The sequence below is a fragment of the Carcharodon carcharias genome, chromosome 5, assembly GCF_017639515.1.
Source record: "Carcharodon carcharias isolate sCarCar2 chromosome 5, sCarCar2.pri, whole genome shotgun sequence".
NCBI classification, from domain to species: domain Eukaryota; kingdom Metazoa; phylum Chordata; class Chondrichthyes; order Lamniformes; family Lamnidae; genus Carcharodon; species Carcharodon carcharias.
In genome coordinates, this window is record NC_054471.1 from 150,491,017 (window position 1) to 150,513,649 (window position 22,633).

Here is a 22,633-nt window from a genome sequence, read left to right on the forward strand (position 1 = left end):
CAGGCTGTCTTAAATGCCGGTGCCAGCAGAGCGGTTGGGGGGGGGGGGGGGGGTGGTGGGTGGGGGGTGCGGGGAGGGGGTGTGGGGTTGCCGGGGGAGCACCTAGACATAGTACCCACAAACATAAAGATAAATCACCTTAGGCAGAACACGGACTTATCATTGATTTCTTTTGCCCCCCGTTTCAGTTGTTTTTAAGTAGGTATGCTGTTCAACACCTTTTAGTGGACTTTGATTTCTGTATGCAATCATTAAATGTTTTGGTTCTCAACAAGCCTCTGGGTGCTTCATTAATTCTGCAGGTAAAGGGGAACTCATGATGTTATGAGTGACTTGTTTGTCATTGACCTTTATTGACAAGGCACATAGTTAATGTTCCTGATTAGGCAAATGTTGCTCTCAGGTATCGAGTGTGGAACCTACAGCACTGGCATGTGTTGGAGGTTCATCTTTGGTAGGCTAGCTGAAGGAGTGTTGGATCAAAGCCTCTCAGGTGTCCCTGCCTCCCTGGAGGTTGCCTGGGTCAGCGTCTATCCCCTTGGCATTCTTCTCAGCGTGCTCATCCTTGGACTCACTACTGGACTTATCGTCTGCAGCCAGAGCATCTGTGTCTACATCTTCTTCCTCCACTGTGTCCCCCCTTTTCATCGCCAGGTTGTGGAGAGCACAGCATGCAACCACTATCAGAGACACACGATCTCCAGTATTAGATGTCAGACAAACAATGTGACAAACGGTCACACAACTTGAGATAATGGAAAGGTCGAGAGAGGCTGGTGAAGTAGCACCAAGTGTCATCAGAGTAATTGTGGAAAATAACATTGCATTTTCAGATGATGTCACCAAGGGGCAGCATGTAGATGAGAAATAGGAGAAAGCGAAGGAAAGATGCTTGGGAGCACCAGAGGTTTAAGGTGCAGTTGCAGGAACAGAGGCCATTAGAAGTGATTCTCTGCTATGATGAGATCAATAAGGATGGAACCATGCAAATGTAGTTCCACTAAGCTGGACGACATTGGGCAGGTGTTGGAGGACGAAGATGTGGTCAACCATGTCAAAGGTTTCAGATAAGTCAACAAGGATGAGGAAGAATAATTTATCATAGTCACAGTCACATCAAAGCCACAAATGACATGTTATAAGAACCATTTCGGTATTGTGGCAGAGCTCATCATCACCTTCTCAATGGAAAATAGGAATGGGCAATAAATGCTGGCCTTGCCAGTGACATCCACATCCCATGAACAAATAATAAACAACTGATTAGAGGGATTGAAACATGGAGTTCTGGGAAAGATGGGCAGCAAAAGTTTTTGGTGAGAGCAGGGAGGTGTGGGGAAGAACAAAAAGAAAGGCTTGTGATTTGGTGAAGGCAGCAGAAATTAAATAACGAAAGGAGATGATAATGGGCCAAGTATAGAAACACAAGATGGGTCTAGAGAAGGTTTATTACCCCCCCTCCCTTTCCCTGCCTCTGTACTTGCTTAAAACCTGTTACATCTTTAACTTGTTGCAGTTCTGACGAAAGGATGTCAACCTGTTAACACTATTTCTCTCTCAACAGATGCTACCTCATCTGAAGTCATGTTAAACTTTTATAGAACCTTGGTTAGTTGCACTTGGAGTATTGTGCACAGTTATAGTCTCTATCATAAAACTGATATAGAGGCAGATGACAAAGTGCAAAAAAGATTAACAAGGATGATACAAGAATTGAAAGGTTATGACTAGCAGGAAAAACGTAACAGGCTGGGGCCCTTTTGGCCAGAAAAGAGAAGGGTGCAAGGTGAACTGATGTCGGTATTTAAAATGATGAAGGAGTTCAATAATGAATTTTTGAGAAGATGGGCTGGATTTTACCAGCCCTCTGAAGAAGGGCAGGAAGGCGGACAGCCTGGTAAAATGGCAGCAGAAAGTATGGGGTGGAGAGCTTGACACTATGGAATATTCTGAACGATGGAAAGGGCAGCAATGCAGCCACCTGCCAACCAGCAAGCAATAAGCAAAAGTGATATGAGAAATTTTTTTTCATGCAGTGAATGGTTAAGGTCTGAGATACACCGTCTGAGTGTATGGTGGAGGCAGGTACAATTGAAGCGTTCAGAAGGGAATTAACGCTGTTGTCTGAAAAGGAAGAATGTACAGGTTTATTGGGAGAGGGAGGAGAATGGCACTAAAGGAACTGCTCATTTGAAGAGCAGGTGCAGACACGATGGGTCGAATGGCCGCCTCCTGCACTGTAACAATTCTGTGTTTCAGAATTAGGTGGCCAATTAAACCAATTAATAGACCAATTAAAGGTATTTTACTGGCATCAGGACAGACTCCCACTGCATTTGAAGACCACCAGTCAAATTGTGACGGCCTCCCTGCAGGTTCTTGGGGGAGGGGCCTTCCTTAGTTGCCACTCCATGACCCATAGCAGACCCCCCAGGTCAATGGCCACCCTTTGTGGCTCCAACGCCACTGCTGAAGAGTTAACCCCTCTAATTGCTGGGACCTGTCTGCCTGGTCTCAGCACATTCAATAAAAGAAACTTATCTGTCCTTCATGGATGCTTCATGGATACAAGGCACCCTCTTCTTCCTGCAGCTTCAAAAGCAGGCACGTCTATCGGCGGCACTGCTGAGGCTGCCAACCTGCCAGTCCTCTGATTGGGCCAGCAGCTCTGAGAGGAATTGAAAGGCGGCCCAGGCAGCAACCTCTTAATTGGCTGCCACCTGTAAATTGCCAACAGCCTGCATGAGCTCGTGACCACTTTTGGTCCAGGCTGCTGGACAACCCTGGAATTGAGAAAATTCCAACTGATGTTTCCAATTTTAGAGAATTCATAAACTAGGAGCCAAAATTTAAAAAATAGTCCCTACCAAAGAATAAAAGAGTATGTTGCTAAGGTTAGATGAAGAGGTGTAGGAGGCAGCTTTTGGGGTTTTGTGCAAAGTGGCATTGACCACTTAGACCAAATGACCCATTTCCTTGCTGTAGAATCAATGTAATCACGCTGGTCAGTAACATTATTATTCCATTTTGAAGCAATTCACTTTATTTTATGCAGTTTGAATCACTGCTGGTATAAGACATCCTATAAATGTATTTTTTCGTTTCAACAGCTTCATGTAAACATAATTACAAATAGAAACAAACAGCATTCCTTATTGAATGGTTTTAAAATGAATAGGGTAAAGTAAACAGAAAAAACTGTACTTTGCATGCAAACAGTGTACCTTGCAGTTGGATGAACAGAATGGTGCCAAATCCAGCACTAAAGGGAAATCCACATGCCTATTAATTTTCCGCAAACTCAAACCTGTCTAAGGAATAATACAAATTATTAAAATAATAAGTTAAATTTATATTCTTGTGGGTTTATAATGCAATATGGCAAATTTAAAATATGTTTTCTTATTACTTTAAACAAATAACTTAAATTGGGAAGTCAAGTTGATGAAATTATCAAAAATATATGGGAACCTTTGCTTTATATACAGGGTCACACAGTGCAAAAGCAAGGAAACAATGCAAAATTCATATAACTCATTGCGTACACACGCAATATAATAATGTATCTAATTTTGAGCATCTTGCCTGATGAAGGATATATGGACAATGGAGAAGGTGCATTAGAGATTCACTGGCATAATTCTAAGGATGAGAGGCTTTAGATAAGCGGAGCGACTAGAGAAACTGGAGTACATTAGAACAAAGAAGCCTGGGAGATCTAACACACATAATCAAAATTATGAGTTTTAATTCCGTAAATTGGAAATAAAGCAACTTCCACTAGTCAGAGAGTTAGTCATTTTAAGATTATGACTAGAAAAATGAATGAAGTTAGCCTTTTTTTAAAGCAGAAACTTGTTAGAATATGGAATATTCTACCAGAAATAGTGATGCAAGCAGAATTCATAATATTTTATCCACTTACTGTTATAAGGTATGTGGAAAATAAATATTTTAAAGGTATGAGAAAGGACAGGAGAATGGGACTAAATGCATTGTTCTTTGAGAGCCAGCACCGGTGCGATAGGCCAAAAGGCCTCCTACTGTGCTATAAAGTTCCATGACATAATTTTCTATGATTTGGTGGGAGGAGTTTAATTTTAAACCAATAATTGCTAAGGCATGCTGTACTTCATTGTTATGAACTTAAAAATCTAACACCACCAACTTTTTCAAACCAATTTTTGAAATTATTAATAATACCATTATTAGACAAACCATCCATTTAATGAATATACGTTCAGATATGCTTAAATAACTTGGCACAAGAAGAAAAGTCTGAGAAATTTTACAAAATCTAAACACAACAGTTTCCTTTTAAGCTGATTACCTAAAATGATCAAGGGGGAAAAGAGCACATCGGTGCCTGCTGACAACCTATTGAGAATTACCTGGTGGAATCTTTTAAGGTGAAGATTTAATACAGGTGGGACTGCAGAAATCAACATTTGCTTGCGAGCATTTGTATACATATGTTCTGATTTCTTCTCTATTAAAACAAAATGTTATTAAACAAAGTAAAATGCAACAAAATCTTAAACCCAAGGAAACATACTTGACTCTGTTCAGATAGCTGAATAGTTAAGGATTTACAAGAAGCAATGTCCAGGAATAATTTACTAAGATCACTTAGCTTTAGCAATCCATTCAAAAGATTAATACCTTGGTTTAATTTTTATATATCCTTCACCTTTTTGTCAATCTTCTGTCCCCTCATAATATCTAGGAAAAGTATTGACTTGAGAGGGGGGGTGATGGGAGGTGGTGGAAGAGGAGAAAGAGATAAAAGATCTGCCAATCTACAATCTTACTACTCCATGGCACAGTTCGATTATGTAATAGCTCTGGGAAATGTGCAAATTCAGCTCGACACTTCTCCCAGATGCTCCGTTTAAAAAAAAACATGGAACTGGACAATCAGACATGTAAAAGTACATTTCTAAAATGTTTTCATTAGTCACTTTGGCTTGTATTTGACACTTGCTATAGACAAATTTTAATTTGCTATTAGATTTCATCTTTAATTAATCTATACTTTTGAGGAAAAATATAACTAACCTTTAACCACAAACCAGGAAGCAGGTACATAATTTTAAAATGGCTTAAGGGTACAGTCTAAACAAATTGATCTGGTAGTGGTGTGGCAACGTTACACAACAGCATTTCAACACATAACAAATGGAAGATTTAAATGCATAATGCTCAGCATGCAGGATAAACACATACCTAGGATCAGCAAGGGCAGACTAAATAAAAATAGCTACTAAATGGATTAATTTCACTTCTGATTACTTAAAGAAGAAAAAAGGCACTCCAAATTCTGCAAAGAGAAGGGCCCACTGGGAACATCGGTGTCTATGGTGCCACCCACAACGCAACTGTACCGAGCAGGAGGCATCAAACTCCTGGGGCAGAATTTTGCCGTTGGCGAGCAGGGGGCGGGGCCCTCTCGCCAACACATAAAATGACATGGGATGACGTCAGGCGGAACCCCCGACGTCACCCCGCCCATTTAAATTTTCTGGAAGGCGGGTCCGCAGCAAAATCAGCTGCGGGCCGGCCGACCTATCAATGGCCAATTGAGGTCATTTAAACAATTAAAGGACCTGCCTATCCAACCTTAAGGTTGGCGGGCAGGTTAGGAGCCCCAGTGGCAACTAGAAAAAATACGAACGCTCATCCACTGGCGGGATGAGGTTTAATGCAGGGTTTTAAAAATTTTAATCAAGTTATTGTGTAAATTATGAACATGCCCCAACTCTTGTGACATTGTCACATGAGGGGGACATGTTAGGGAATTTTTTTTTCTATTTTTAATATTTTTCAAAGTCCAGGCAATCTCCCTGAGGCTGCACTTAACCTCAGGGAGATGTGCGCTCTTTCGTGCGCATGCGGAAAAGAGCACACTCCCGCTTTTAGGGAATCCCCCCCGCCCAGGAAGCACATGGCGCGTAAAATGGCAGTGCGGCTCGCTCCGTTGGTGGGGATCGGCTCCCCACATAAAATAGCGGTGCGGCCCGCTTCGCTGGTGGGGATTGGCTCTGTGCCCGCTGGAGATTGGGTCGTTCCCACCCGCCAGGCAGAAAATTCTGCCCTTGGTGAAAGGTACTTTCCAGGTGACACTCAGTAACAAGGACAAAACAATCTGTGAGACCCTGTTGTGGTCCACAACCAAGACTGTTCACTGCTCAGCCGAAAAGCCTGCATTGTCCTTTTACAAAAAATTGACGAGGTCAACCAACAAGGGCCCAGCTCCAAGTATAAAAAGGAGTTCCTGAAGCTCTTTAGAGGGTTGGGGTGACTGAAAAACCCATACGTGATCACACTGAGGGAGGATGCTAAACCCACGTGCCTGTTCACGCCACAAAAGATTCCACACCTATTCATGAAGCAAGTACAACAGCAGCAGATGACAAACATGAGGGGTCATCTCCCCGGTCACACAACCATCTGCATAGTGTTCCAGGATGGTCCCAGTTCCAAAACCGAATGGGTCCACCCCTATTTGCGTCAACTTGACACAGTTCAATAAAGCCGTAGCCAGATGTCCTCAGTGGACGAAGGCCTGACTAAACTCTCCAACAGCACAGTGTTTTCAAAAATGGACACCAACAGCAGTTTTTGGCAACTTCCATTAGATAAAGAGTCCAGGTTGCTGATCACATTCATTACCCCCTTTAGCAGATTCTGCTTTAACTGCCTATCATTTGGAATCATCTCAGCACCGGAAATATTTAACATACAACAAAAGAGGAGCTAGGTTTGAAATGCTAAATTCGTAAATATGGCTGAAGTTTTAGAATGTGAGGTGTGAAGAACATTTGTATTTTTAGATAAATCAGAGTAGTGAATTTCAAAGAGATGGTAAGGTGTTACCCCCAGCCAACAGAAGCTAAGCCAAACTGTGTGTTTATTTTTCCCAAAGATTACTGATAATATGAGTACAACGGAAGATTCATATTATGGGAAAAGTAAAGTTGCAAAGACATATTGGGACAATGGGATTTACATTAAAAAGGGAGAAACATATAAATGAGCTGAGTTATGTGCAAGCAGAAGGAATTCTAAGATCTAACAAGTGTGAAAGGCCTCCAGCCTCAAGGAATCAAGTTGCTGTCTACAGGAACCGAAGCTAAGAAAACGCTCTATGAATATCATTGTCCAGGGTTTTGTGTGCTTTGCCTGGGTCTGTTGAAATTTATTTGTTTTTACTGTTGCCTTAATGGAGGTGTAACCGGAAGTCAGGTTAATTAGGAAGCTAGGAGATATCATTGTAGTAATTTGTAGACCCATGAATGTGCTTAAAATCATTTCTTTTATTAATAAATGTTTAATTTAATTTTGTTAAAAACCTCTAAGACTCGTTGCATCTTTTACTTCTGAATTCAAGGCACGCATCTCAAAATAAAAATACAAATTGCAAAAACAGCTGTGGCAGCTGTTTCAAGTTTCCCTCTGGGATTTGAGCAGCTCAGCATTCATACCATCCGCTGTGCCATAACAAGAGATGAGCCCAGAGTTTGTTCGCCCCATAAAGAGTGGGATAGACCAACCGCCATCTATCAATACATCTGGGGAATCGACAAACAGTGATTTAATGCTAAAGATTGAAAAAAGAGGATGAAAAGACTCCCGGATGCCAGAACAGCGTCCAATTCAATAAAGTTATATCTGCAACGACAGGATCTACCACTCCTCCAACAGTAGTGAGAAAAAGATATGAAAGGGTTATAAGGCCTCCAGGCTGCCTGACCCTATCGAACTCAGAGATTCGAAGAGGGAAGATGGGGTAGTGGTATTAATGTAAATACATGGAGTAAACTGGGATAACTTGTAAGTACAGTATCACAGTATCTTTACATTGCAGGAGATGGCCATTTGGCCCATCAAGCACTGGCTCCCTGAAAGAGCATTCCAACTAGTCCCACTCCCCTGCCTTATCCCCGCAACCTTGAACGTTCTCTCTTTTTAGGTAGCAACCTAATTCCCTTTTCAATGCCTCGATCAAACCTGCCTCCACCACCATTTCAGGAAGTTTGCTCCAGATTCTAACCACCCTCTGGCTGAAAAATATTTTCCTCGTATCAACTTTACTCCTTTTGCCAATTATTTTGAATCTGTGCCCTCTAGTTCTTGATGTTCGCTTGAGTGGGAACAATTTCTCACTATTTACCTTGTCCATACCCCTCAGGATCTTGAATACTTATATCAGTGCCCTCTCAACCTTCTTTTCTCCAAGGAAAACAACCCAACTTCTCCAATCTATTCTCATAGCTACAGTTCTTCATCCCGGGAATCATTCTTATGAATCTCCTCTGTACTCTCTCTGTACTTGGGGACACATTTAGTATAAGGGTCTGATACATAAAGGTTAACATGGGACTGAGTACAGTACCGGCCACACAGTGATGTAAGAGAACACATAACTCACACCTAGGGATGGGTTAAGTGTTGGACAGAGCCGTGTGTAGAAGTAAGCATGTAGATAACTCCTAGCTTGGACCTTTACTGTACCTATGTATATAGTTTCTAGTAGTTAATAAATACTTACTATTGAACTACCTAAGACTCTGAATACCTTAATAAGACCTATCAAACTATGCCCAACACCTCACGACAATTGGGCTTTTTTTTTAAACATTATATTAACAGTAAATAGACAGTCAGAAAAGAGGAAAGTATTATGCAAAATAAGGGGGTGAAGTAGACTATGATCATAACAGTGTGAATATTCTGAATGACTATATTGTCCAAGAAGTCACAAAGTTTTCTCAGCAGCGAAAGCCCAGGCAGAATTAGGGACTTTGAAAAGTGAGATAGGGTACTGGACTCAAAAAATCAATACCCAACAATAGACTGAATGTATTCTTGAGTTCCAAGAGGGGAAGAGATTAATGAGACATTACAAGGTCATTACAAAGGAGTCACTAGAAGATGTACTGTAGAGTAGAAACAAGCAATGGCCATTTTTATAAATTCTCCAAAACAGAATTAAAAACTACAGACTTTAGGATGTCCTGAGGTCAGGATAGGTGCTATATAAATGCAAACTTTTCTTTTTAAAGTATTACTGTGAAAAATTACACTGAACTTCCTATGCAACTTTCCTTGTTGGATATGTCTAACAGGAAGCTTGTCGATGCCACTACTAAGGAGGTCATTAAAAATGTTTAAGAATATGACTTCTACTTTTCACTTCCACAAATTCTCATCCACTTGTTGAAACAATCTTTCCATCATGAGTGTAAAGTGGATATAGTGTATACTATCTATAGGATGCACTGCAGAAAGTTGGTAAGGCTTCTCTGGCAGCACTTTCCAACTGCAACAACCAGAAGACCAATAGAAGGCAATCTGATTGAATTTTTTGAGGAAGTGACAAGAAGGATTGATGAAGGTAGTGCAGCGGATGTTGTGTGCATGGATTTTAGCAAGTCATTTGACAAGGTCCCACATGGCAGATTGGTCAGGAAAGTAAAAGCCCATGGAATTCAGGGTAATGTGGCAAACATGGATAAGAGGTTGGCTTTGTAACAGGAAACAAAGGGTAACGGTCGATGGATGCCCTTGTGAATGGAAAGTTGTCTCAAGTGGTGTTCCACAGGGCTCGGTGTTGGGACCCTTGCTGTTTCTGTGATATATTAACGATTTGGACATGAACGTGGGGTCACGATTGGGAAATTTGCAGTTGACACAAAGATTGGCCGAGTAGTGGATAGTGTAGCGGATAGCCATAATTTCCAAAATGATATAGATGGGTTGGTGGAGTGGGCAGTAAAGTGGCAGATGGATTTTAACACAGAGAAGTGTGAGGTCATACCTTTAGGGAGGTCAGACAGTTACAGGGATTACACAATAAATGGGAATATACTAAGAGGGGTAGATAAAATGAGAGATCTTGGTGTGCAAGTATACAGGTCCCTGAAGGCAGCAGTTCAAGTAGACAAGGTTGTAAAAAAGGCATATGGAATGCTCTCCTTCATTGGTAGAGGTATAGAATATAAAAGTAAGGATATAATGTTGGAATTGTATAAAACACCGGTGAGGCCACAACTGGAGTACTGTGTGCAGTTCTGGTCACCACATTACAGGAAGGACGTAATAGTTCTGGAGAGAGTGCAGAGGAGGTTTACAAAAATGTTGCCAGGGTTAGAAAAGTGTAGCTACAAGGAGAGATTGGATAGGTTGGGGTTATTTTCCTTAGAACAAAGAAGGCTGAGCTGTGACTTGATTGAAGTGTACAAAATTATGAAGGGAATAGATAGAGTGGACAGGATAAAATTATTTCCCTTGGTGGAGAATTCTAGAACAAGGGGACTTGGTTCAAGATAAGTGGCAGAAGGTGTAGGGTGGATATGAGGAAGAACTTTTTTCCGCAGAGGGTAGTGGGTGTTTGGAATTCACTGCCCAAGTTGGTGGTAGAGGCAGAAACTCTAAACTCTTTTAAAAAGTACCTGGATCTGCACCTTAAGTGCTGTAAACTGCAGGATTAGAAACGGCACCTGGGTGTCCTTGGGCTGGCATGGACAAGATGGGCCGAATGGCCTCCTTCTGTGCTGTAACTTTTCTATGGTTCTATCGTAGCAGACACTTGGGAACACCATCTCCATGTTTCCCTTTAAGTTTCCCTCCAAGCCATATATTATCTTGACTTGGGACATATCCTCATCACTGGGTTGAAACCCTAGAACTCCTTGCCTGTCAGCACTGTGTGATGAGCACCTTCAGCACAAAGACTGCAACAGTTCAAGAAGGTGGCTCACCACCAGTTTTTCAAAGGAAACTAGGGGTAGATAATAAATGCTGACCTCACCAGCAACATTCATAGTCAGAAAATATATAATTTAAAAACTAGCAGGCTGAGTTAGTAAATTGTTATTGGCACCACTGCATTTGCATATGTGCTCATCACTCAATAAATACTGTGCAACATATATCCTAAAATCGACATCTATAATCAACTTAGATTTTAAAGTAGTTCTGCCATCTATACTCCACCAATGTGGGTAACTCTTAAATGCCCTCTGAAAAGGCCTAGCAAGTCACTCAGTTGTATCAAAACTGCTAAAAAGTCTGAAATGAATAAAACCGGACTGACCATCCAGGATCAATCTAGACACTGGAAACGTCAGCCCTGTTGATCCTGCAAAGTCCTTTTTACTAATATCTGGGGGGGCTTGTGTCAAAATTGGGAGAGCTGTCTTACAGACTAGTCAAGCAACTGCCTGACGTAGTTATACTCATGGAATTGCACCTTACAGAAAATGGCCCAGACACCACCATCATCATCCCTGGGTATGTCCTGTCCCACTGGTAGGTCAAACCAAGAAGAGGTGGTGGCACAGTGGTATACAGTTGGGAAGGAGTTGCTCTGGGAGTCCTCAACATCAGCCTCTGGACTCCATAAAGACTCATGGCGTCAGGTCAAACATGGGCAAGGAAACCTCCTGCTGATTACCACCTACCGTGCCCCTGTCAGTTGATGACTTAATGCTACTCTATGTTGAAATCCACTTGGAGGAAGCACTAAGGGTAGTGAGGGCGTAGAATGTACTCTGTCCATCACCAAGAGTGGCTCGGTAGCATCACTACAGACGGAGCTGGAGGAGTCTTAAAGGACACAGCTGCTAGACTAGATCTGCGGCAAGTGGTGAGGGAAGCAACAAGATGGAAAAACGTACTCGATCTCATCCTCACCAACCTGCCTGCCGCAGATGTATCTGTCCATGGCAGTATCGGTCGGAGTGATCACTACACAGTCCTTGTGGAGATGAAGTCCTGTCTTCACACCATGTTGTGTGGGGCTAGAACCGTGCTTAATGGGATAGATTTCGAACAGATCTAGCAACTCAAGACTGGGCAACCATAAGGCACTGTGCGCCATCTTCAACAGCAGAAATGTACTCGACACAATCTGTACCCACATGGCCCAGCACATCTCCTACGCCACTGCCAGCAAGCCAGGGGATCAATGCTGGTTGAATGAAGAGTGCAGGAGGACATGCAAGGAGCAGCACCAGGCATACCTCAAAATGAAGTGTTAATCTGGTGAAGCAGGACTACTTGCATGCCAAACAGCATAAGCAGCAAGTGACAAACAGAGGTAAGTGATTCCACAAATAACAGATCATAGTTAAGCTCTGCAGTCCTGCCACATCCAGTTGTGAATGGCAGCGGACAATTAAACAACTTACTGGAGGAGCTAGAATCCATAAATATCCCCAACCTTAATGATGGAGGAGCCCAGCACATTAGTGCAAAAGATAAGGCTGAAGCATATGCAACAATCTTCAGCCAGAAGTGCCGGGTGGATAATCCATCTTGGCCTCCTCCGGAGGTCCCCAGCATCACGGATGCCAATCTCAGCCAATTCGATTCACTCCACGCGAAATCAAGAAATGCCTGAAGGCAATGGATGTTGCAAATGCTATGGGTCCTAACAATACTCCGCCAGTAGCACTGAAGACTTGTACTCTGGAACTTGCCACGCCCCAAGCCAAGCTGTTCCAGTGCAGCTGCAACAGTGACATCTATCTGGCAATGATGAAAGTTGTCCAGGTATTTCTTGCGCACAAAATGCAGGACAAATCCAACACAGCCAGTTATCGCCCCATCAGTCAACTCTCCATCATCATTAAAGTAATGGAAGGGGTCATCAACAGTGCTATCAAACAACACTTGCTTAGCAATAATCTGCTCATTGACGCTTAGTTTGGGTGCTGCCAAGGCCACTCAGCTCCTGACCTCATTATAGCCTTGGTTCAAACATGGACAAAAGAGCTGAACTCCCGAGATGAGATGAGAGTGACTGCCCTTGACATCAAGGCAGCATTTGACCAAGTGTGGCATCAAGGGGCCCTAGCAAAGCTGGAGTCAATGGGAATCAGGGGGAAAACGCTCCACTGGCTGGAGTCATACTTAGCACAAAGGGAGATGTTTGTAATTGTTGGAGGTCAATCATTTCAGTTCCAGGACATCACTGCAGGAGTTCCTCAGGCTAGTGTCCTAAGCCCAACCATCTTCAGTTGCTTCATCAATGGCCTTCCTTCCATCATAAGGTCAGAAGTGGGGATGTTTGCTGATGATTGCACAATGTTCAGCACCATTTGCCACTCCTCAGATACTGAAGCAGTCCATGTCCAAATGCAACAAGGCCTGGATAACATCCAGCTTGGCAAGATATTCCCACCACACAAGTGCCAGGCAATGACCAACTCAAACAAGAGAGAACCTAACCATCAACCCTTGACGTTCAATGGCATTACCATCACTGAATAGCCTTCTATCAACATAGGGACTACCATTGACCAGAAAATGAACAGGACTTGACACACAATAACTATGGCTACAAGAGTAGATCAGAGGTTGGAATCCTGCGGGGAGTAACACACCTCCTGACTCCCCAAAGTCTGTCGACTATCTACAAGGCATAAGTCAGGAGTGTGATGAAATACTCTCCACTTGCCTGGATGAGTGCAGTTCCAACAACACTCAAGAAGCTTGACACCAACCAGGACAATGCAGCCTGCTTGATTGGCACCCCATCCACAAATATTCACTCCCTCCACCACCAAAGAACAGTGGCAAAAGCATATACCATCCACAAGATGCACTACAGGAACTCACCAAGGCTCCTTCGACAGCACCTTCCACACTACGAGCACTACCATCTAGAAGGACAAGGGGAGCAGGCACATGGCAACACCACCACCTAGAAGTTCCCCTTCAAGCCAGTCACCATCCTGACTTGGAAATACATCACCATTCCATCACTGTCACTGGGTTAATATCCTGGAGATCCCTCCCTTACAGGATTGCAGCAGTTCAAGAAGGCAGCTCACCACCACCTTCTCAAGGGCAATTAGCAATGGGCAATAAATGCTGGCCTAGCCAGCGACGCACAGATTCCATGAATGAATTTTTAAAAAACCCACCTGCTGAATATGGTTTCTTGTGTTGTTTCTGTCTTTTCTCCGTACATTTTTCACATAACAGCTTGTTGTTACCTATTAGGAGATCTATAGATGTGAACTGGCTAAGACAGGACTGGAGAGAACATTCCTTCGGTCTGGCTTCATAGCTCTGGGACAGTGTTTGAAATGCTGTAACTGTTTTCTTTGAAATTACAGATCTTTCTTTTGGGTCTTGAATGCTGGATGAAACACAATCTGTCTGTTCCTCATAAACAGAATCAATTATTAGACTTTCATTTTTGGTACTACCAAGGTTGAGTTTTGATACTGCGCTGGAAATAGAGTCATTACAATTGAACTCTGCTTGTTTAGTTTGCACGAAATTACTGTTCGACAGTTTGTGGTTGACAGTTGTCAAATCAAATTTGGAATTAGTGCTGTAACTCAGGGGCTCAACGGGTTTTGAAGGATTCTCAGTCTCTGACGCTTCGCTGTCTGCATCGTTGCTTCCATCTGACTGATTTCCATCTTTATCACTACCTTCTGACTGACTAAAGTTATTGACTTCTAATAGATTAGGGCAACAAAGTGACATGTTACTCTCCTCCTCTTGGTGTCCATTACATTGTTCAGCAGAAGCTCGCCAATTCCTTGCATCATCATCATTATCATCATCATCGTCATATGTTGATCTCTTCATTTCCTTCACCCTTTGCTTCTTTGCATGACTCTGCTAGAAGTATAATAAAGATATGTTAGCTTATTGTGTTAATACATTGCCCTGGAGAAATTCTTGCAGTTAGGACAGAATGTTTGTCGGCGCCCTCTACCTCTACATATCATAATAAAGAATAGTGAAAAAAAGTGATTTTTTTTTTGCTATGGTAAGATAAGTTATCATTGTCCATGTCAGACACTAAGATGTGTCAGAGTAGCCTATATTTGAGACCAACTGTCAAGAGGATTTTTTACTGAGTCTAAACATGCGCAAACAAAATAGAAATAAGCACTTTAGGGTTACTTGTTTATAAATATGTTGGTAGCTTGCTAGGGAGTTTGATTTATGCTTCCACAATGCCACTACATGGCATTCATATTTATCAATCATGAGCAAATTTCTGAATGATCATCATCCAATGCTGCATGTTTAAAGCAAATGTATCAGAAACCTCACATGGTCTAATCGGTCCTTATTGTCCAAATATTTGTGACTTCTTTGTGTATTAAAATGAAGATTAAGGAAGGGTGTCTAACTTCTGTACATGCTGGAGGCATGTCCATGACCCTATCTTAAGTTAACCACATTTTCCTCCAGCACAAAAAGCCCTGTATCCATAAAAAAGCAAAAACCCTATATAAAGAACAAGACTTCTACATACACAAAACGCTCCATGCCAAAATCACAACACCTTCCCACTCACTGCAACATAACAATCTTTGCTCTACTTGAAACGTGAAAACTTTGAAGTGGCAATATGTTAAAGCTCTTGGGCCTGAAGGTTTGATCAAAAAAAAAAGGCTCACTGTTTATTGAGAATAGCAAACTGAGAAATACAATCAGTTGAAAGTCAACTTTGCACATACACAGAATGGAACAGACAGAAGCTTCACAAGCCTAATCAAAAGAATTTGACCTATGGCCTGCATCACAGATAACCTCAAACTAACAGATTCTAAGATTCTAAAGGCATTATGAATGTGCCTACCTGACATGGAGAATCACATAGCAAGGCATATATCAGTAATTGAAGTGTAGAAGTAAGTACATCTCGCAGAATTTCCTGTGCATTCATTTTAATACTAGCAAATTTTGTGGGCTGCTCATCTCTGTGCCTGAATTCCTAAAATGTACTCATGCCCAATGGAACTCCGTACTGGGGGCACTAATCTGTTAACAGCTCAAATTAAGGAGCTCGGAGATGCAAATATTGAAGACTTCAATTATTTAACAGACTGGCAATACTATGATCTTGTTAAGTATAGTTACAAGGTATTCTCTCAACAATGAAAAAAATTGCATACCCTTACCATGTACTTTGTTGAAGTTGGTTTCTTAGAACTCTTTGGTTTATGATTGATTGAGGTAATAGATGTAACAGGAGTGTCCTGTTTACTTGAAGCCAAGATATTTTCCTCATTTTCTGTATCTTTTGCTTTCTGATTTTTACTTATTTTCCCTGATGGCACTGGTTTGGCTGCCTTACCAGTTATAAAAGAAAAGCATTTATAAAACATTGCTTGCACTGTGAAAGCAATAAAGAAACTATTTCAAAAATGCATATGAATTGAGTGAGCTTAAAGATCAGTTTAGAATCTGCCACATACTGACATTCAAATTGCAGTAGCCAGAATATCAAATACAGGTAAACACTAAATTCAGCACCAAGAGTTATGCTGGAGAAATGTAAACATATACTTTTTAGGTCAATACGCCATTTACAATGGAAAACCGTGGTGTACCTAGTTCATTCTACAAGTGAGGAAAACCCACTGACAAAGCTGCTAAACTCGGACAATAGCAGTCATGCAGTAAGTGAGATGGTGTCACCACCTCTGACTCAGATTGGAAAGAGGGTGGCTTCCACATGTGGCTTTGGACGCACAATTACCCAATGATCCAAAATTATGTTTACCATGGAGGTTGTGCTTCCTGACCACTGGCAGGCTAAGTGGTTTGGCCAACCGACATAAGTCTCCAAAACTGTTCTGTTATGCCTACAACCGGCTAGACCAGGCTTGTCCAACCTTTTAGCATGGGGGGGGCCACATTTCAAAATTTGTCTCACTGAAGGGGCTTTTCAGCAAATTTTGGAAGGATAAACATGTTGTTTGGCACAACATTAAACATGAATTTCAAAATAAAACTGAAATATGAAAAGAAACAACTTGCTGAGCAAAAAAAAGAGTAACAGCAGGGTGAGCGTGAGTGTGCGTCTGGCATGGCTCACCGTCAGTCTCAAGGTGCTCACTCACCCTCACCCACTGAGAGAGAGTGGATGAGAGTGTATGATGGAGTGTGGGGGTGAGGGCGAATGAGAACCCTGATAACTGGGAGTGAGACAGACTGATGGGGACACACTCCCCTCACACGCTGTCGCCCATCACACACAAACATTCTGCCCCTCTCTCCTCCCTTGTACTCTCGCTCTCACACTCCTCTCCCCTCTTAATCTCTCTCAAGCACCCTCCCTCGCACTCCCTCTCAATCCCCCTGCTACCTCACACTCCCTCTCAATCCCCCTGCTACCTCCAACTCCCTCTCAATCCCCCTGCTACCTCCAACTCCCTCTCAATCCCCCTGCTACCTTGCACACCCTCTCAGCCTGCTACCTCGCACTCCCTCTCAGCCCGCTACCTCTCACTCCCTCTCAATCCCCCTGCTACTTTGCATTCCCTTTCAAATCCCCCTGCTACCTCGCACTCCCTCTCAATCCCCCTGCTACCTCACACTCCCTCTCAATCCCCCTGCTACCTCGCACTCCCTCTCAATCCCCCTGCTACCTCGCACTCCCTCTCAATCCCCCTGCTACCTCGCACTCCCTCTCAATCCCCCTGCTACCTCGCACTCCCTCTCAATCCCCCTGCTACCTCGCACTCCCTCTCAATCCCCCTGCTACCTTGCACACCCTCTCAGCCTGCTACCTTGCACTCCCTCTCAGCCCGCTACCTCTCACTCCCTCTCAATCCCCCTGCTACTTTGCATTCCCTTTCAAATCCCCCTGCTACCTCGCACTCCCTCTCAATCCCCCTGCTACCTCGCACTCCGTCTCAATCCCCCTGCTACCTCGCACTCCCTCTCAATCCCCCTGCTACCTCGCACTCCCTCTCAATCCCCCTGCTACCTCGCACTCCCTCTCAATCCCCCTGCTACCTCGCACTCCCTCTCAATCCCCCTGCTACCTCGCACTCCCTCTCAATCCCCCTGCTACCTCGCACTCCCTCTCAATCCCCCTGCTACCTCGCACTCCCTCTCAATCCCCCTGCTACCTCGCACTCCCTCTCAATCCCCCTGCTACCTCGCACTCCCTCTCAATCCCCCTGCTACCTCGCACTCCCTCTCAATCCCCCTGCTACCTCGCACTCCCTCTCAATCCCCCTGCTACCTCGCACTCCCTCTCAATCCCCCTGCTACCTCGCACTCCCTCTCAATCCCCCTGCTACCTCGCACTCCCTCTCAATCCCCCTGCTACCTCGCACTCCCTCTCAATCCCCCTGCTACCTCGCACTCCCTCTCAATCCCCCTGCTACCTCGCACTCCCTCTCAATCCCCCTGCTACCTCGCACTCCCTCTCAATCCCCCTGCTACCTCGCACTCCCTCTCAATCCCCCTGCTACCTCGCACTCCCTCTCAATCCCCCTGCTACCTCGCACTCCCTCTCAATCCCCCTGCTACCTCGCACTCCCTTTCAATCCCCCTGCTACCTCGCACTCCCTCTCAATCCCCCTGCTACCTCGCACTCCCTCTCAATCCCCCTGCTACCTCGCACTCCCTCTCAATCCCCCTGCTACCTCGCACTCCCTCTCAATCCCCCTGCTACCTCGCACTCCCTCTCAATCCCCCTGCTACCTCGCACTGCCTCTCAATCCCCCTGCTACCTCGCACTCCCTCTCAATCCCCCTGCTACCTCGCACTCCCTCTCAATCCCCCTGCTACCTCGCACTCCCTCTCAATCCCCCTGCTACCTCGCACTCCCTCTCAATCCCCCTGCTACCTCGCACTCCCTCTCAATCCCCCTGCTACCTCTCACTCCCTCTCAATCCCCCTGCTACCTCGCACTCCCTCTCAATCCCCCTGCTACCTCGCACTCCCTCTCAATCCCCCTGCTACCTCGCACTCCCTCTCAATCCCCCTGCTACCTCGCACTCCCTCTCAATCCCCCTGCTACCTCGCACTCCCTCTCAATCCCCCTGCTACCTCGCACTCCCTCTCAATCCCCCTGCTACCTCGCACTCCCTCTCAATCCCCCTGCTACCTCGCACTCCCTCTCAATCCCCCTGCTACCTTGCACTCCCTCTCAATCCCCCTGCTACCTCGCAAACCCTCTCAAATCCCCCTGCTACCTCGCAAACCCTCTCAATCCCCCTGCTACCTCGCACTCCCTCTCAATCTTCCTGCTACCTCGCACTCCCTCTCAATCCCCCGCTACCTCGCACTCCCTCTCAGCCTGCTACCTCGCACTCCCTCTCAATCCCCCTGCTACCTCGCACTCCCTCTCAATCCCCCGCTACCTCGCACTCCCTCTCAGCCTGCTACCTCGCACTCCCTCTCAGCCTGCTACCTCGCACTCCCTCTCAGCCTGCTACCTCGCACTCCCTCTCAGCCTGCTACCTCGCACTCCCTCTCAGCCTGCTACCTCGCACTCCCTCTCAGCCTGCTACCTCGCACTCCCTCTCAGCCTGCTACCTCGCACTCCCTCTCAGCGTGCTACCTCGCACTCCCTCTCAGCCTGCTACCTCGCACTCCCTCTCAATCCCCCTGCTATCTCGCACTCCCTCTCAATCTCCCGCTACCTCGCACTCCCTCTCAACCTGCTACCTCGCACTCCCTCTCGGCCTGTTACCTCGCACTCCCTCCCGGCCTGTTACCTCGCACTCCCTCCCGGCCTGTTACCTCGCACTCCCTCCCGGCCTGCTACCTCGCACTCCCTCCCGGCCTGCTACCTCGCACTCCCTCCCGGCCTGCTACCTCGCACTCCCTCTCAATCCCCCTGCTATCTCGCACTCCCTCTCAACCTGCTACCTCCCACTCCCTCTCAGCCTGTTACCTCGCACTCCCTCCCTGCCTGCTACCTTGTACACCCTCTTAGCCTGCTACCTCACACTCCCTCTTTCACAGTCTCCAGGGACTCACTTTCTCAAATGCCACTGGGCACTGCTCCTGCTGCCTCGTATTCCATTTCAGCTGGCCTGGGCCCCTCTCTGGTCGCCGCACCACCCAAGCCCTGCTCTTGACGCCTGAGCCCCGCTCTCCGGCATATCCACTGCTTGGGCCCCGCTCTGGCAGACACCTGAGCCCCGTTCTGGCGGATGCCTGGACCCCACTCCTCAGTACCTCCCCTCCCTTATCCATGCTCTCTGGTACATCCACTCTCTTGTCCATATTCCTGAATGCCTCTGTTCCCTTGTCCACAGTCTTCGAAACATCCACTCCTTTGTCCACACTCCTTGGCACACCTGCTCTCTTGTCCACAGTCCTTGAAACATCCACTCCATGGGCCACGCTCCTCAGGCCCCAAACTCACCACCGCTGGCATTCGCTGCTCCTCCAATCACAGATTGTTTCTCTATCACATTTGACTTACCTGTTTGACTGGCATTTTAAGAACTAGTTCTGGGGCCACATTTGGCCTGCAGGCCATACATTGGACAAGCCTGGGTTAGACCATTAGCAAACCTAGAATATTAGATGGCTGCCTGTGGAATAAACCATGTATTCCACTGTTTCTATTACAAACTATGCACATAAAGAGGAAAAAAAGATGCCTACGGATGATAAATTCTACAATTATTTTGCACATAAAAACAAAATTTTTTCTTACCCTTTCTTCAATAATAGGAAGTGAAAGGTCAATAAATGGCTCTTTAAGAGTTGAAATCTGAAATAAGATCATTTTAAAGATCATATACAATTGCTGATAATGAAAATCTAAATTCATAATTCAGAAATTCCTTCCACCAGCTAAACATTAAAATAATCTGATGTAATAAAAGTGTCAAATTTAAACGGATGAAGCAAATGTCCTTGTAAAAAGATTTTAGTTCAAATTAACACCAAAAACTGAGATTGTTTATTCTAGATTAATTTACAATTAGATATTGCTTATTTTCTGCACATTTTCAAGAAATTAGTGTACAATGTTTTCTGACATTATATTTCCTTCCACTCCAAGATACATCAAATTTGAAAATTTACAAACCTTAACCAGAGTCCCATGATCTAAAACTTCAAGGATTTCTTGCTTTGTGAAAGGATTTGTTGTGCAACATTTTAAAATGAAAAAGTGTTAAAAGCAGCATTCTACAGATTATGAATGAAACTGTAAATTAAAAATAGATTTTATCCCACTTTGGCGAGTTACAAGCAGGTTGTGCTCTTCCTCATTTCCATATTTTTTAATCTTATTCTGATGTCACTTCTGTGTCATGAGATTATTTGGCTTAGATTATTGCAAGCAATTCCCTGTAAATTTTACTATTGTAAAGGTGCTATATAAATGCAAGTTGCAGTTGTTGCTGCAACTGTTCTGGGTCTGGGTGCCAGCTGCCACTTGGCATTTCCCATTCCAGTTAGTAATAAAGTTTTTCTACAAACCGTTCTAAAAAAATGTATATCCAGAAGATGTTTAGATGGTTGACAAAAGGATATGTAAGCACCTACTTCTTCACAAGAGACCAAAATCACCATACAATTCATGTAGTAACGTACAAAGGCTCTAAAATGATTGAGCAGTTTTGTATTTTGCATATCATACATTTGGCTGTATTCTATTTTTGATCATGATTAGATGGGAAGAAAGTTGAAATGCAGTAATATTCCTTTACAAATAAAAGTCATGCAACTAAATAAATACTTACGTGTGAGCACTCTTCACACATGATAGTATTTATCAGCTCTCCAACAAAAATCTGGTCGATAAAATTCATCTTCACACCTTCTCTGCCATATACTGTAACATCATATTTAACAGTCAAATATTTGCACATTTAACTCTCAAACTCACAGCTTCTCCTATAAATATATTTCTTTATTGTGAGGACTCCAAAGCATGCATTTGGTTCACTGCACCATAATTTCTAGATGCTACATCCTCAAAAGCAACCTTGTAGATTTAAACAAAATTATGAATTTACATTATTTGTTGAAATGTGTAATGGTTGATAATTGTGATTTTTCAAAAATATAACTAACCCTACTCAATGTTACAGGCATGAAATGGTTACAGATGAAAGGTGTGACTTGCCAAACTTAAACTAATATAAATGCACTAGATGGCGCCCTTCAGCCATATATAAATCTCTACCTTTTACTTTTCGTTTTGTCTCCTCATCAGCAGTTTTGACCGTTGGGCTGTTGAAGGCTTTCAAGATAGCACTCTGTATTCGCTGCACCATAAAATAAGATATAGCATCCATGAGTATAGAACTTACATTTCACAGATAACAAATTATTAGCATTGCTCTGAACATTTGATAAATCAAAAGCCCAGATATTCTGGTCAGCAGTGATGCTGGAGTCACGTCACTGCCTGTAAAGATTATTATGGCCTTACCTTTTACCATCCTTGCAGCCTGGTCTTCCTGCCCCTGCTGCAGTAGCCATCCAGGGAGAGCAACGACAAAGACGAATAGCAGGGAAGACTGCACTGACTTTTGACGGTGCCAGCTCCCATGTTCACATAAGTTTTCAACGGTCTAAAGGATTTTGGTGGGTGTGAAGGGAGTGAGTGAGGGGTATAGGAATGGGATTAGGGGGGATAGACAGTCATGGGGGTATGGGTAGTAAGAGGGGATGAGTATAAGTAGAGGAATGGGCAGCGAGAAGATGGGCAACGGGCTGAGGGGGTGGCCAGTCGGTTCATGTGCATGTGGGCTCCGCTGTTAATCACTAACATATCTAGGTAAGTATTGTGTAGCAGGCCCACGCCTCTGACACCAAGGTTAGTGTCAGAGATATTTTCGGAGGGGCCCAGGCAGCGCAAATCTGCCTTTCAAAAGTTTTA

General features: G+C 44.1%; 1 protein-coding gene across 9 annotated transcripts in view; it reads right to left on the reverse strand.

The window, feature by feature from the left end:
* The window catches only part of usp45 (ubiquitin specific peptidase 45), a 203,442-nt gene that overhangs the window by 9,724 nt on the left and 171,085 nt on the right, over positions 1-22,633 (reverse strand). For 7 of the 9 annotated variants that reach the window (XM_041187566.1, XM_041187564.1, XM_041187567.1 and 4 more), the window contains 7 exons: positions 21,935-22,016; positions 21,489-21,580; positions 20,453-20,509; positions 15,942-16,112; positions 13,935-14,646; positions 4,392-4,489; positions 3,225-3,311 (listed from right to left, as the gene is read on the reverse strand). In XM_041187566.1, the coding sequence (XP_041043500.1) occupies positions 3,225-3,311; positions 4,392-4,489; positions 13,935-14,646; positions 15,942-16,112; positions 20,453-20,509; positions 21,489-21,580; positions 21,935-22,016 (1,299 nt within the window). The remainder of the gene's footprint in view (positions 1-3,224; positions 3,312-4,391; positions 4,490-13,934; positions 14,647-15,941; positions 16,113-20,452; positions 20,510-21,488; positions 21,581-21,934; positions 22,017-22,633) is intronic. The other 2 variants (XM_041187569.1, XM_041187570.1) reach the window with 2 other exon arrangements.